At 37.4% G+C, this 17,586-nt stretch overlaps 1 protein-coding gene across 5 annotated transcripts in view; it reads right to left on the bottom strand.

The window, feature by feature from the left end:
- grik5 (glutamate receptor, ionotropic, kainate 5) overlaps positions 1–17,586 on the bottom strand; it is a 60,727-nt gene that overhangs the window by 17,455 nt on the left and 25,686 nt on the right. For all 5 annotated transcript variants that reach the window (XM_043261949.1, XM_043261947.1, XM_043261946.1 and 2 more), the window contains 4 exons: positions 2,646–2,810; positions 695–859; positions 460–557; positions 199–364 (listed from right to left, as the gene is read on the bottom strand). In XM_043261949.1, coding sequence (XP_043117884.1) covers positions 199–364; positions 460–557; positions 695–859; positions 2,646–2,763 — 547 coding nt within the window. In that variant the 5' untranslated portion in view covers positions 2,764–2,810. The remainder of the gene's footprint in view (positions 1–198; positions 365–459; positions 558–694; positions 860–2,645; positions 2,811–17,586) is intronic.

Consider the following 17,586-nt stretch of genomic DNA (forward strand, 5'->3'; position numbering starts at 1 on the left):
GGGAGAAATCAATTTAAATGTTTTTTTTGGGAACAGTAGAATTGTTGGGTATCTTTAGAACGCATCTTCCTCTGAAGGCTTTTTAATTATAAGCATGCTATGCTAAAAAAAAGTGTGTGTTGCTTTCCATGTGGAATCATTTTACATATTCAAGCTTGAAGGAAGACCAGACCAGCTGAGCAGAGGTCTCGGACTTACATTCGGCCTTAGCGCAGACCAGACTAGCCGATGGGTAGCTGAAGGAGCGTAGGATGGCTCCGATGGCAAGGCTGAGATCCTCATTGCTAGGATACAGAGTCACAGACGCAAAGCGCAGGTAAGGGAGACGCGGGGTCTCTTCCGGACCGATTTTGACATGCGGAATCTGAGGGAAAGCGGATTGAAGAACAATAGGAAAGACATTATGGTCAGCCAGTGTATACGAAATAATTAAAAGTGGAATATTTAGATGAAGCTCACCTCCTTTTCCCCACAGATGTGACTGACTATGGAGCCAGAGGCAGGGCTGGAGGCGGGGCCAATCACGGAGACCACGCCCTTCGGTAGAATCTGGCACACTATGGCAAAAAAAGTAGAGCATTTCATTCCTCACATTCGCTCCGTTTGCCTTTCTGACTCACTGTATGCTGTCCTGCTTTACTTCAAAGTTTTTGAGGGATGTGTGTGCGTGCGCACTTTTTAATGTATGACTCACTAGTATCTGTAGTCTCATACTGAGAGTCTTTCTGGAGTTCAAATATGTCGACCTCCACGCGAGCGCGAGCCGGGCCCTCCATCACACTGTTGATGTTCTCGCGTGCTAACGCTAAAGCTAACCGCTCCCCACGCCCACAGACAGAGCTGTCATCCAAAATTGCCGCTAACGGAGGAGAGATTGAGAGCGAGAGAGAGACAGACAGATTAAATAGAGAGGAATATGGGTAAAAGCAATAGAAATGTAATACATAACAACCCTTTTAAAAGAACATTCTATCATGTCCAATATTAATGAAGATTATTTACAATCATTTTGAATTTACATAGCGCATCTAATAGGATCTTCTGGAATAAGTGGTTATTTTTAATGTTTCTCAACTGATAGGCCAAAACCCAAAAATGTTTTGCTGGTTTGTCAGAGGTCCAAAAATTTTTCTAAATGCAAACAATACAATTCAACAAACAATGTACATTACTGCTCAAATATTTTGAGTAATTCTTTGAGGTAGTTTATCCTTGTTGTATGTGGTTTCAATTTCTTTCTAACATTCCAGGATTAAAGTCTTTATAACTAATAATTACATAAAAGCATATTCAATAATCAACAGCATCAAGTCAAGTGACCTGCGTTTAAATATTTTTAATATAAGTGAATATATAAGGAATTTTTGACTTTTCTAAACTCTAGGATTCATTCTGTTACATTTTCTGTTCAGAAACATTTTAGATTAGATTAGATTAGATTCAACTTTATTGTCATTACACATGTACAAGTACAAGGTAACGAAATGCAGTTTAGGTCTAACCAGGAGTGCAATAAGCAGCAAGTGCAGGATATAGATATAAATATAAATTACAAGTGCACATACAGGTAATATGTACAGGAGATAAATATGTGTTGTCTTTACATTTTTAAATGTACTAATATATGAAATCATATACACTCCGGTTTTCCAAAATCAACAGATAAAAACACACTACTCTCCGCTGACAGTTATCATCTGTTACATTTGAAAAAGGTTGACCTTTAAGCCAATTATATAGATTTAGAGAAATTTGTACAGATGTGTAATTTAATAAACAGTCTGAAATTCTTCGGCATTGTTTTGTTTCAAGAGGATCATTTGACATAGTAAAGGAATCAAGAAGAATATATATTTTTTAAATCATAAAAAAGAATCATCAAATATTTTTTTTAAATGACCAAAAGTAACAAAAACAATTCTCACTTATACAAATATTAGTAATCAAATCAATCATATTGATGAAAATCCTGGTTTAATTGAACTTCAGGTCAGGTTCAAAAGTTAGTTAGATCAGATGTTGTGCAAGATGAAAAAAAGCATATGTACAAGATGTGCATCATGTTCTTCAGTGTTGTAATGCATAAATGTTATGTATCTTTCCACAAAAAAAGTGTTTTAGAACAAATCTTGCATTACATGTTCTACTAACAATGTTGTGTATTTATGTCAGTGGTCTTGTCCATTGATGCATGTAGGAAAGAGATGAAGGCCACTAAGAATAAGAGTAAGTGAACATGAATCATCTATTTGATAACATATTTTATTGATTGTAACCATGATATAGAGCAACTTAAATGTAAGGAAATGGAACGTTTTGAATTTTTTCACTTTTGAAAGAGGATTTTGACCTTTCATTGTTTTTATTATATATTTTTTTGTTCATGAATGCCATTTTTGCCCGATGTATTATTATTATTGCCATTATTAAATTTGTGATGTTTAAGTGAAGTCTGTGGATTGATTGATTAATTATAATCACCTGATGTTTGTCGTCTGTTCACAGAGAAAAAGATTTGGCACATAGACAAAGTGCAGGATTTTATCTCTTATTTTATCTATTCTAATAAAAGGCTTAAGGACTGCAGACCAACCTTTACAATGCTTGTCAACCACATGACAAAAGTCCGTATGTGTGCGACTTACCCATCCGTACGGATGACAGAATGGGGGTCTGGCTCAGGGAAGAAGGCGGCATGGTAACCACGGTGACTAACAGGAAGCGGAAGTAAATCGACAGCAGGAGCGCTGGCAGTTCCGGCATCTTCTACCGCTCCTCATGGAGATGCCTTCTGCTGCCTATAGCACCCCCTAGATGAACACAGAAATCAGATCAACTTTGTTATACGTAAGGACTTAAAGATTTCCAACAGATTTTGTCTCGACTCCAGAAACATCTATTGCACATTTCCACCAAAGGGACAGTTCACTCCACACACATTGACCTTTTGTGACAACTTGCCCCGGCAGCACAGAAAACAATTCATCAAGCAGCCAAAATATAAAAGGTAATATAAAATATCAAACCACTCTTTTGGGCATGTTTTTGTTTCGACCTGACATTTATTAAACGTTTCCTTGTCCTGAGAACACAGTTCAACCTTTACCTGAATATATACGCCAGGGTGGTTTTATTGTGTTCAGCTGATTAATACAACAGATATTACAAAACTGACATTTTAGTTTGAAGAATAAAATTCACAAAGTATTTTTATTATAAGCCGGTTTTGAAATGGATTGGAAACTAACCTACAAAACTACTGCTAGGCAAACAACAATAATATAACTCCAATACTTATATAATTATATAATCTGCCTTATATTACCACGTCTTTGGGATAAATACACTAAAGTTCAAACGTTTTTTTTTTTGGCTGAGACGGGAAAAGCAGAATTTTATCCATTCATCTAAAATCTTTCTAATATGCTCAAATAAATAAAGAATGCAACGCTTCTTAATATTTTTAGATATCAGGTAGAATGTAGAAATGTGATACATTTTTTTCAAGATTCTTGAATGAATATAAAGATCAATAGAACCGCATTTATTTGTAAAAAAAATCTTTTGTTACATAAATATCTTGCACGTGTGAATACTGCCTTTTAACGAAACATTCAGCTTAATGCATTCTTGCTGAATAAAAATATTAATTTACAAAAAATGTAAATAAATCTCACCGACCCCAATCTTTTGAGCAGTAGTGTACCCCTGCAGTGCTTTAAGGTTAACTGAAAAACACACCACAGCTCAATTAGTTTTATTGCAACATTACACACAGTTTGGTGTTATAATGGAGTGGACAGCGAATTAGGGAATCGTGACAGTTCGCCGACGCAGGTCACGACCGTCTCACGCACATCCCTAACAGCAGCACAGGGAAATCACACAGACGTACAACCACCTGACCTGCAGTATTTCATTCATACACACTCTCCCGCACACACACAACTCAAAGCAATCTCTGTGAACTCTGACCTTTACAGACCTAACAAGATTTATTTGACCACGGGGAAGAGATGATGGATGTACTTCTCCTCCCTGTTTCATTGTTCATGTCTCCTCCCCTCTTTCTTGCTTCCTTTCTCTCAGTCACTTTGGATGTGCCAGCAAGGCACGAAAAGGGAGAAAGAGAGGAAATGAAAAGACGCAGCGTGTGTGTATACACAATTGAGGAGGCCATTATTGTTCCGCTGTAATTATTGCGGGCAAATACTAATGACCAGTGTCGAAAATATAAATCTAAAGTTCACACCCGCTGTTTTGCATATGCGCACGCCTGAATGAAGTGATACTTGGCAGCCGGCAAGTAAACTGTAAAATCTAAATTATTTAGGGGAGAGGGTGGGAGCGCAAAAGAAAGAGACGGCCAGAAATGTGGAAAGGGGGACTGAAATAAAAAAGCAGGGCAACGAAAGGAGAACAAAGAACGAGAGAAAGAAAAAAGAGAATGAAAGACAGAGAGAAAAAGACACATTGAGAAAGAATATGCTTGAAGAGGAAGCCCTCGGGGAAAGGGAGGAGTAGATAGCAGCCGCTTCATTTGTTTCTTCTTCATCTTTGTAAGTAAGAAGTGAATCTGACAGTTATAATAATAGCAGAGTGATTCATTCTCCTTAATTGATTTGGATTGTGAAATGAGAGTGCTGGATGCAAGCATTGCCAGCGCCGGTTGATACAGACACATTAAGATGTCACCAGGCTTCTGTGAGATGAAGAGGAAGCATCGAGGAAGCCTTTTCCCTTCTTATCTGCGCCTTTTCCACTTGTGGAAAGATTCCAGAGCGGAGGCAGGAAAAGACACCCGTCATGTGTCCCTCCTGGCACTCCATGGGCCGAGAGCACGAGAGCTTAATAAAACCATCAAAAGCCCTCTTCATCAGGGGTCTGAAATCATCAGCGTACGCAAACACGCACTGGCGTGCTGAGGGGCAATTCACCAAGAATGAATTGCACTCAACGACGGCGCTTTTTATTTGCACACGCTATCTGCTTGATTCGCTCAAGTAAATACATAAATCTGGTCGAGCCACAAAGGCTCAAGGCAGGCTTCTTGCGGGTCGGTTCAGAGTGCTCGGATGTGGAGGATGCGGCAAACTACTACAATCTGTCACACTTTATTGGAACTGTACAACAGCCCTCTTCACCACAACACAGTATCACTGTGAAGATCTATTTACTATACTATACTATATTCTCAGAATAAACCATAATATCTGTCATTTAGGTCCGTGTCTACTAGTGTATCGGATATGACATTGGATGTTATTGTATTTGGTCGTGGAGAATAGATCCGCTGCTGCTGAATTGCTGCAAGTACAGGAAAAGTGCTGCTACCATGCATACACTGATATGGTGCTTTGAGCATATGAGAAATACTGCCGCTGCACAAGTAGCCTAAATAATAAACCGTAGCAGATATATACACGTGGAAGGTTTTAGGAAGGAACACTGTTCTAGTAGATGCTAACCAGCCATTTAAATTCAACAACATCATTAACATTCAACAAGCTCATTGGCTGCGTAAACAACATAAACCAATTGGCTTGTGCCAAGCAGTTTATTCACCAAGCAGTGAATATCTAAAACGACTTTTAAAAAATGGTGCTGCTGCAGCGAGAGATTACACACCAATTTATTTTCTAACAAAACTGATACTAAAATGCATGTTCTTGATCCAGAACTAAGGCTAAAACTGGCAACAAATTAATTTTAGATTTTGATATAAAGTTTGACATTTTTTCAACTTGCCTGCATTAAACACGAAACAGCATCACTACTCAGACATAAAACTGTAATGTACTGACATGGTTAACATCGGTTCATTAACTTTGAAAGTCGTTCACTTATTTATATAATTTATATGTAGAAAAAAATTCCAGTAGATAATTGTCACTGTGTTTGTAGATTTAACAATGTTTTAGTCTTTTTTATGACTTCAAACTAGTCAGTAGTTTTTAAATAAGGGTCATCATGAACAATAAAAATAATTTGTGACAAGAATGACAGTGAATAAAAATTGATGATGCATTTTCTGATCTTCATATTAGGTTTATGACGTTTAAAGTTTTTTGGGGTTTTTTCCTGAGCACTAAAAAGTATTTTCCAATTTCATTTTTACAAAAACACATAATACTGTGGCTGGTAAAGTTGACTGCATCCTATCTGCAGCCTCCCCCACAATATGTTTGACATGTTTTGTGATGGTCAAATATAGCCAGCACTGTAATTGAGCTCAAAAACCGCGATGTTAGCAACAGTATGCTGTGATAAAATCAATTATCTGTGCATCTATTTCTATTATTTTAATGTGTTTTCACACTGCTATAATTAATTGACATTTAGAAAAAATAGCAAGATGTTGAGAATAATTAAGAAAAAAGGTTGATCTTATAGAAGTGAGGGCATAGTTTTTTGAGGTGTTCGTCTACATTCATGAACAAAACAATTTGGAGTTAAAAGCACATTTCCTTAAATCAAATTTAAAAAGTTAAATCTGTTTATCATAAAAAGTGAGTGTATCTTGTTTCGGCTTTTCTAAATCTGAAAGTTTTGGTTCCCCTGGCTTTTCAACAGAGGGACAGAAATATCTCAAATTTCCTTAACAATGTGTCTAATTTCAGTCAACTTTTAAGTGAAACTTACTTTTTTTTTTTTTTTAATCTCTTGAATCTTTTCAAATTTTTCTTATTACTTCATGGTGACAAGCAGGAACGTCTACTTTACATACCTTAATATACTTTGTATAAATGTGCTTTAAAAACATTTGACGGAAAATCCAACAGACATCATCATTGCTTAATTATCAATAAGTACAATTTTTTACCCTTGAAAGAATTAGTTTTCTTTCGTACTGAACATATAAGACAAACTAGACCCTCATCGAGAGGTGATTGTGCAGCGAATATTAGAGTTACTGATTTTAATCACTGTTAATTAGTGGAATAATTAATTAATTAATTAGTGTTTCACCTTTGCAAAGATTAAGCTACAACTGAAAATAAGTTTAAAGATGAGTCAGATGTTTATGTATATATATATATATATATATATATATATATATATAAGTATATTTTGATATAAGTATAACAACATTATACTGATGTTCTTTGTCCCCGGGACAGCAGATGAAATTTAGCTCTGTAGCTAATTCTGGGACAGTTTCTGTTGTCGCTGTCAAATAACGAATTAAAATAAAAAACAAAAATAAATTTGCCACAATCAAAGTCTTACAGGTTTGTCACAGTATATGAGTTTGACAGATTTTTATTTATTTTTGGGGCACGTAGACGACATTCATGACAACTGCCGAGATTTCAAATGTTGTGTTTCAGAAGGCTGGAAAAACCAGAATAAACCGGGGAGGTTAGCAGCGAGGTATCATCCCGAGGCAGGATGTTTTTACTGCAAAGTAACTTCTTATACGTGTAATTATCAAAGACATTTACATTCACGCCCATTTAATGTAAATATGGTGCAGTGCAATTTAAGCACATTTAGAGCTTGGTTAAACTACACTGGCAGATGGTTAGGAAATAAGATGTGGGGTTTTGAGCTGAAATACCACATTCAGACTTCCTCTCAATGGGCAAATCAGTCAGAAACAGCTTGTCTCCCTAATTCTCTCCATCTCTTCTTCTGTCAGTTGATTCAGTGTACTTCTGCTCTCCTCTGACAATCTTTCAGCGCTTTGAGCCTCTTACCTTGTCCTTAACCCACCCCGTAACATACACACACACATGCGCTCTCTCGCTTATACAAAGAGAAAATCCACCAGCTTGACAGTCGATCCTTCCTTTTTCTTGCCTCCTTCTGATCTTACATGCCTTTTTGCATTTCCACCAACCTCTCTCACAGTTTCACACGCATTTCCATGCTTTTCAAAGGAGGGATGTTTCCACTAGCTGTCCTTTTTGACAACATGGGTCACTGATGCTGTTCACACGTAGCGCGCAAACACCAGTCCATGTGTGTTTTGACAGATCTGCTCTTCGACATTGACGAGGCCTGCCCCGAGGTGCAGCACAAACATCTGTGTCAAATCCAGATCCGTCACAGACACGCGCGCGAACACGGATGAACGGACGGACGAGCGATCGGCGCGGGCCTTGGACTTTGTTCACAGGATGCTGACTTACCTCGCAGCAGAAAGCAATCCGCTCTCGGCCCACTCACAGATAAACACTATGCAATTAAGAATGTAGCAGTCGTGATCGCGCCAGTAACAGACCGGCGTTTTGGCAGGATTTGAGAAATGCAGGTGCGGTCGGTCGCTGCTGAATATTTAAAGGCGTTTTAACACTTTTGGGCTGGTACATTGTAAATACGTGATAAGATATGAAGATGAAAGGCTTATACCGATGTGAAATCTTGCTCTTTGTGTCAGATGAATGATTTAACCGACCCTGCTGTGCCAACAGATTTAAATGAGAGCATTTCAGCTGTACGGCTCTTCAGCATTCCCTTTGGCAGAGTAAACAAACACGATGATTCCTCATGCATGACGTCTGCAGACGCTCTCGGGAGCCACGGCGCTTTTTCGGGGCTCCTGAGTTTATATGGGCGCGCAAGGTAAGGGGCGCTGTAAACACGTGTAAAGAGGAGCATAATGATAAGGGACGCGGGCGAAAAATACAACTGCGAATTACAAAACAATGTTAGCAAATCTGGTGATGAATATGCAAGATTGATTACAAAACAAACACATATTGTAAAGAGCGCGTATCCATTCAAACCAAGTGGATGCTTGCCTTGGTAAAGACATTTCTAATGCAACATTTAACAAATAAAGAGGATTTTTGTTGTACTGTAGGTTAAAAAAAAAAGTTGTTTGTCTAAATTACTGTAGCATAAATCATCCATTCACATGTCTGAATGTGGTCACACTTCATTAGCTTCAAACTGAAAGTGCTGTCATCAGCTACCCACACTCTCGTCATTTGAAACTTTTAACTTTCAAACTTTTCTCAAGGAATATAATGATGTGGTTGTGCAACATTCAGACATAAATAGAGAATGTTTTTTTCATTCGGTTTGAATTTGAATATGGAAGTGAAATTCGAACTTAAATTTAAGGAAGTACAGATAAAATGAACTGAAGTACAAAAACACCCATAGAAGTCAAATAGGTGAGCATATTGGTAAAGGGGGAATGCTTTTTAGGTCTCCTTGCACTCAGAGTCAACTTTGAATGAAGGTTTTGTCTTCGAGTTTAAAGAAGTTTAAAAAGTCTGGAAATCTGAACTCATAGGCCTTACGAACAGAAAAAAACTGACAGGGATGTCTGAAATGTCACTAACGTTTTGCTGGGTGGAAGAACACTTTATTCCCCGGAATGCCATTGATGCATACATCTGAACTGTAAAAATAAAAAAAACTTTCATGTGGGATGTGGACACTATCTATTCCAAGTTATTAATTAAAAATCAATCAATTCTTAAATTTATAATTTTGCTGAACTGCTGTCAGGCGCAGCTGTTTTTTTTGCATGTTTAAAAAAAAAGTGTTAGCGCTGGATTATAACTTAACTACTTTCTTTGGTTATGTCTTATCTTGCCTTGGGCACCGAGTGAGCCAGAACTGCCACCGGTGCCATCTCAAATACATATCAAAAATATCAAAAATAGGTGCGTGATGTGCCTGTCACTACGTTAGAGCAGTAACTGTCAGTATGTTTCAACGGATTACAGTCAACCTTTACAATCACCAGTAATATTAATTCATATGAACTCTTTATTAGACATTAGGCTTTAGAGAAAAGGCCACTTATTGCTTGTTGGAAATGAAGTTAAGTCGCAGCTCAACCAATGGTTTCTATGATACGTTGTGACATTCATTCTGTCTCTCCTGCTCTCTCTATCACACACACGCTCACACACATATTGACACCAACATTAAATGAGTCAGATGACATTTGCTCTATCCGTCCCTTTCTCTCATAGCCAGATTATGCTGCCGTGGCAACAGGGTGAGATGGGAAGAAAAAGAGAGAGAGAGAGAATGCATCTGATATTTCAGGAAGTTAATGTTGGTTTTTCATCTTCTCCTTGTCTCTTACCTTTGAAGTTCATCAGTATGGAAATGGAACACAGTGAATTTTGATCTTTTCACTTGGCATAAAACCGAATATGATTACAGGGTTCTTTCCCATTGAGATTATTGTTTGTGCTCCAGACTCGCATTGATATATGATCTTGCGGTTGATTCACCATCTTACTCCATATTACTCTATCGAAGGTCCCTTAAGAGACTATGAAGTCAATAAAGCAGCGACTGTGTACAAGTGTAAAATAAGACAGATGCTATTTATGCAGTGCGTAAAAGAAGATGCAATTTACGGCATCATTCATGAAACATTTATGCCACTTTTGTACGTGGTATATCATTAATATATTTTACTATTATTCAGTAATCACCAGTAATCCAGTTAACCAGCCACAAAATTCGACAAAATAGCACTGCGGCTTGTCTATTTAAATTAAATCATTCTTTCAGACCAAACACGCCGCCTTTCTGTGAGAATTAGGCTTATTATACATTGCGCCCACAAATTGCCTGCTGCAATTAACGTCACGGTATTACCGCCCGAGTGATGTTTGTGTACGTTTTCTATTGATCACAGAAGCAGTTATGATGATCAAATGATGCAGATGAGCATTATGACCTGGCATATATCCAAAATACGGTTTTACAAATTGTGTTCGGCAACGATTTTGTGGGCGGTTTCTTCTAACGAATCGGGCACTAAACAGTGCTTAGTGAATACCCGCCTCTGAGAAAAAGTTGAAATACTTTCATTTTATCATCCAGACTTTCAGAAGTTTAGCTTTAGTAAATGATTTGAGTAACAGCAGATATAATGTGCACACACTAATTCCTCTAAATAACTTTTGACCTGTGAGAACGTCTGGGAATCTCTCTCTGCTGTACTCACAGACTGAGATGCGCTAAACCCCACGGGGCTCTCGTCTCAATTAGTCAACACCAAGCTCATCACCTCGTGCGTGCAGACTTTTAAAGCAACTTCATTGCTAAAACAGCTGTTTCAGGCAGAATCGGGCCTGCAGGCTTCTTGCTAATTTCTTAGTATACACTGAGTATTCCTGGAGGTTCAGGGGGCAAACGCGTGGGACACCTGTTAGCAAGCGCTACTGAATCTCATTAAATAAGCAAAAGCCTGCTGAAATCCAGTTATCGAGCTCACTGAGGTCTAATTAAGCTTAACTAAACCAAAAGAATCCCAGGTAGAATTGGAGATGACTTATTAAAGCCTGGATATAGTTCCGCAGATCTAGCTCTCGAGATATTTACAGCTAAAATGTTTATCAGGCCACCAGCGATGTGTCATTATGGTAATGGGCCATATGCTAAGAGGAAAAACCAAATAAGCGAAAAGACTTGGTATTTATGGAAGCACAAACATTTAATGCGAGATTAGCATGGCCTCGTTTCATAGCTCAGTGAGTCGGGACTAAGGGTTTGAATACATGCATAATGCATGTGTGTATGTGTGGGTGTGTGTGTGTGTTGCCTTCCAAAAAAAGTTTCCACCATTCATAACAGATCAGATGATGATAGCAGAAACTATTAACATACAAATTTCACAATTTGATCTTTTATAGCGTTCAAGTGCCACAGCGAGACCCCTTGGATTTTTTTTTCTCCAAAAACCATGTTTTTTTCCTCTCATAATAAATTTTTCTTTGAAGTCTACAGATATATATCGTTTGTGTGTCTATGTGAAAAAAGGTAATATTTTAGTTTTTTGTGACCATTTTGTGACCATCTATCTGGCTTTAGAAATTAAAAATCTGATATTTTGCCGCTGTGACTTTAAGAAACGCCCCCTTGACATGAGAAATGAGTAACAGCACTGAGTGCTGCTGTGCTTCAGTCCTCACACACTGGCTTGCAGGTTTACTGTTGTCAAATATAGTTTCTGACCGCCCTATCCATCAATAACAGCCCCTGTGAAAAGCTGTATTACATCGTTAAGTGAACCTTTCACTGTCTAAAAATGTGCTGAACAAAATGTTAAGATTAAACTAAAATGATCATAGATCTTGCCAGAAATAAACACAGAAAAGCTCATTTCAAAGGCTGGCTTCCTTTAGATGGATCTGCAGAGCAGTAAGTGCTACACAAAAACAGGAACATTTCTTTCATTTACCACTTATTTTGTTTCGTGTTTTTATGCCCCTTTAATGTCAGAAGACTATAGCGCCAAGACAAAATGAAGGAATACATGGAATACATTTTAATAAAACAAAATGAGTAAGTGAATAAGTAGATAACTTCTACATTGACAATCATAGATATTAAAAAAAAAACTAAATAAAGAAAAATGGAGTAAAACAAAAATAAAATAAAGTAATAAAAAGTAATAAAAAAATTAATTTATATTATTTATATATTATTTATATACTGTATTTATATATATACTATTTATACATTTATATTAATTTATATATATATATATATATATATATATATATATATATATATATATATATATATATATATATATAGCTAATAATTACATAAAGACAAATTCCAAATGCTATTGGACAATTAACCCATTGAAGGATACTTGAGAAGATGGGAATAAGCATAAAAATAAACTCCCAGCTGTGCCACTTGAAGCTATAGATTGTCCAATTACTAAACTGATAATTTATTCCTTAATTTATATTCCTTAATCACTGTAAAAAATATAAAATATGTTACAAATGTTAAATAGAATGCTTCTAAATGAATTAAGAAATAAAATTTACCCACTAGAGAGGACATTTTGAGCTCTGAAACTTACAGTACTTTTTAAAAGCGCATCCTTCTGTTTTATCTCAAAATATCCAGGGAAATCTGATGACCCCTTTAAACCCCCCCCCTGGATATAAAGCTCTGTAGACAGCACCGGATTCAAGCCTCTTTTAATCAAACACACACGGTGGCATACAGGTGATTTATCGCGGACCCCTCTCCTCCCATTCATTGCGTTTAATCACACAGCCTTACAGCCAAGTATACAATCAATACTCATCACCTGACAGCGTATACACACACAATGCAGAGGATTACGTACAGCGAGAGGAAAATGAGAGCTCGCAAAGCTTCGGAAGAGACAGGAAAGAGTAAGCAGGAGGACAAAATGGGTGCTGTGCCACTGGTTAACCGAGTAATTAAGTGACAGGCGGGAATAAGAGAGTGTAAATCACATCCAGGAGGGAGAACGCGAATAAAAGCGGATAGAGATGAACGTGTGATAGAAAGAGTGAAGTGCGAGTTAGTGTGGAGAGATAGAGAGAGCAGGAGGGTGGAAGAGTGGGTGGAGATGGAGGAGTCTATATATAACTGCAGGGTTATGGAAAAAGTGAGAGATCATACTGTTGTGTTTGATTACTTAACTCGGACAGCCATGGTAACCAACTAAACAGCACATGAAAAGCACTTTAAATGCGCGCACACATACATGAAACGGTTACCGACGTGCTAACCAACACACAAGAGGGCTCTTCCGAAGCCTGTGCCAACACAACACTATAAAAGGAGCAAGTGCAGCATCGTGCAAACATCTCTTTGTTTGCCACGCGTCCAAACCGGCAACAAAAATAACACAGACCTCACAGTGCAGAAAAATCTATCAGCCTTTACCCATCTCAAAAAGCCGAGAACCAACCTCCTTTCCCCAGCAGACCGTTTCAACTCTCGCTCTCCCTCACCGGAGAATATTTATATAAGTATATGCAGCCGATTCAACTTACAGGAAGCGCATGTGTGTGGCGCACTCGAGGTGTGTTACGGTGTGTGATTATGTGTTTACTCATCCTGTGTAAATCAGCTGGAAGCGCATAAAAGCAGGGTAGTGATGCTCTGTGGGAACAGCAGGGAAGGGTCACAGAAAGGATCTGATGCTTCTTTGTTTGTTAGTCTCTGGTGAGAGACGATAAACAATAAACAACCAGTGTCTGAGCGAACTCCACGCTTCGGGCCCCAGCTGAGGACCGCTATCCTGAGCCGCCTGCAGACCCAGGTAGCCGATACCGAGAAGAAAGCCGAGAATAAAACACATCCAAATGCAGGCAGCGAACGCTTCCAGGAAACATTGAGAGACTGAACGCGGCAATGAAATCTGAAGAACATCGAGTTGGCTCGGATTCTGTGTTATACCTCGATCCTGCGGGAACTCAAACCCACAGGCTCACGAATGCCAATACAACATTAGGACAAATAAAAAGACAGTGTTTACAGAAGCGCTGTTGATTTAAAGAGACAGTTCGCCCTAAAATGAAAGTTCAGTCATAAGTTACTCATCAGTAATTAGACTTATTTATTTATCGATCACATTTCTTATGCAATCGAAGTCAGAGTGGATCGTTTGCCCGCGTTCTTCAACAGATAGCCTTCTACAAAAGAGAGAAAGTCTTACAGGTTCAGTACAACACTTGAGGGAGGAAATGATGACAGAATTTCCATTTTTAGGGCCTGGGAAGTAGTTTAAAGTATATACCAAAAACTTGGTTTTCTTATCGCTTAATAAAGCTGGTGCTCAGGGGTTCAAGTATGATGTTATCATACACATAGAAATATTAGGCATGCACAAAATGCTCGGCAAACAAAATTATTCAGCCGAAAATAGCATGAGAACAAATCAGAATAAATTGTAGAGACTGAAGATTGACTGTCTTGACTTCATTCAAGACTGAATCAATTGTACCAGACAATGAGGTGATATACACTTGTCAGTAGCTCAGTAAAATTTTTGTTAATTTTTACAAGGCATCTGACATTGTGAAACACGTGACAAGCGCCTTTCCAAATTCATAATGAGAAATATTTATAAATCTGCTGTTGTCGACAAAAAGAGGACTGAGGACTTCCTGCATCTTTCTGCCAATAAATGTTAGTATTGTAATTTTGTAAAATATTGTAAAAGTTCTGTAAAATAAATTAAAATAAAAAGACTATGACTACTGATTACAATGCCTATATTAATGCAGTAAGACAATAATAATGTAAAGTAAAACAATGTTAATGATTACAACAGCTCTATTAATACATTTATTAGGCTATAACATTTACATATAGTGTTCAGATTGGGATCTGTACTACTTTAAAAGAAGCCTCTTCTGCTCAACAAGACTGCATTTATTTGTACAGTAAAAAAATACATGCCTGATTCAAGAAAGGGGTCTCAAAAATGGCTGAAAAAAAAATAATTTTAACTAATCTATTAATTTTAAGTTAAACTGTGCTTTGTTTGCTTTTTAATAGATGTTTTCTTCTGAAAATCAAGAAAGAAACAGTACAAAAAAGCTCATTTTGGCTATTTAAACTGAATGTAGCGATGATGGAAAATCACAAAATACACACATGAAAAAAACGAAAAACCTATTAACAGATAAACAGCACATAAGTGGAGCACAGGTGCACTCACATGGCCAAAATAAAAAATGTGTGGTAAATTAGTCTGGATCGCTTATTTTCACCCTGACCTGGTCAAAGACTATAGAAATACAAAGACAGTTTAATCCTATACTATATGAACGGGAGAATGTGCAACAGTACGGCAGGAAAGTCGCGCCTTCTAAATGAAAGAGCTAATCGTTGATTGGTAAATCCATCGCATCACTGCAGCGGCTGTTAGAGGCTCCGGTTCCCATAGCAACCTGAGGCTGAAGCAGCCGATGCTCATGCGCAGTCTTAAGCGAGTTGGAGCTGCGCATTGGCTGGTCTAACCTGAAAAATAAGCTTTTTCAGTGTTGTCTGAGCATAAGAAACAACACTCATGGGGCAGTTCATTTTAGATTTTGTAGCTGATTTGAAATACGTAATTTAATCGCGAGTTCAGCAAGGAGCTTTTGAGATTTTAGGATTCTCCCAACCATTTACATAGGATTTGGTCTTGTTTGAGCTGCCCGGAGGCATTGCAAATATGGCAGACGAGTGAACAGACTTTTCTTGAAAGGCACTTTGGACAAGGTTAATTTTAAATTGACTAACTAATACTGTATAAGATTTCCAGTCGAACTGGAAGAGTAAATGTAAGCTGCTCCGATCAAGACAAAGTCTAGTCAGTGAGGGAGATGCCTTTACAGACACAGAAACATCTCTAGTTATGTCGTGGATAGATTGATAACCTGCCAAATATGAATTTGTATGTATGTGTGTGTGTGTGATCTGTATATAAATAGAGTGTATATATGGGTGTATATATACATTTATGTGTATGTGTGTGAGTATGCATAAATATGTCTGCTTGTTTGTTCTGTTTATTGAATGCTATTTCATTAATTCACATAATTAATAACAGGTGAAATAATATAATATATGAATGCATTTTGCGTGATAAAAATTAATTTTCTCAGCTTTTTGTCCAAAATGTTGTATTTCTGATGAAAGCTACCTGCATTCAAGTGATGATTAAAACATGAACACATAAAGAAAGTATTAAAAATATTCTTTATTTTTGATATACAATATGTTAATATATGCATAGCAGAAAATATTATAAAAGCCTCTTAAAAAAAATGCTCTCAGGGAAAGAGTTAAAATAATAAAAGCCAAAAACAAAGCTTTCTGGTTTTAGGTTTGAAAAAACGTTTGAAAAATTCATATAAAAAAAGCATAATTTTATTGTTTTTACTATATTATTAATTAATCTTCTTCAAGCTATATTTAATGGGTCAGAATGTGAGCAGACTGAGCGCTAAACCAAATCTCTAGGTGCACTCATGAGAACCAGACCAAAAAAACCTATAAGCACCCCAGCCTATTATGCTTTTTTGATTTTCTTTCAGTGTGTAAAAACTGTAGCTGTTTGTGCATGTAAATGATCTGCGATGTTACAAAGCACAAAGTCCGTGCCAAAGCGAGTTAATCTCTCAAGCAGAACACACTTTCTCTCCAAAAGAAACTTGTTTGTAGTTGTGCCATTATTTCTGTGACTTAGCAATGTCACCATGTTACACATTTGCATAATGCCCGCCTGCTGGCTGCTTTGGCCCGCCCTCAAAGAACAGTTGGGTAAGTGATTTCTCTATGTGGAGGAGACGCAGCGAAAACCCGAAGGGATGTTACATTTCTGACACACACTCTTAAGCGTTTGCCCAATCCCAACAGACTAGGACAGCTGACCAGTTAGAACAGACTTTTCGAAAATGCAGGCTTTAAAGAAACAGGAACGAAAACAGAGTGTTTCAGGGCAATGTACAGTATGAGAAAAAATATTTATATATCTTTAAATCTTTAAATCATGCAAATGCATCATAGCAGGTTTGCACATTCCATTTAATCAATAAAATACTGAAAGTTAATTAATTGGGAAGCTTGATATTATCTGAAACTATTACGATGTACAAAAGCCTCCTTTAAACATACGTGTCAAGCGTATTTGAACTTGACAGTTGACACAAATATTGTCATTGTGTGCACAGTGTGTTCCACAGAAGAAAAAAATATGTACACTTTATTTCAGAGTGTATACTGCACTCTATAAGTACACTCTTAAAAATAAATAGTTTATAGCAAGGGGGTGTTGACAGATTTATGTACCATCTGCAGAGTTTCTCCTCATCACTGTCAGCTAAAGCC

The sequence above is a fragment of the Puntigrus tetrazona genome, chromosome 16 (assembly GCF_018831695.1).
Source record: "Puntigrus tetrazona isolate hp1 chromosome 16, ASM1883169v1, whole genome shotgun sequence".
Taxonomy (NCBI): domain Eukaryota; kingdom Metazoa; phylum Chordata; class Actinopteri; order Cypriniformes; family Cyprinidae; genus Puntigrus; species Puntigrus tetrazona.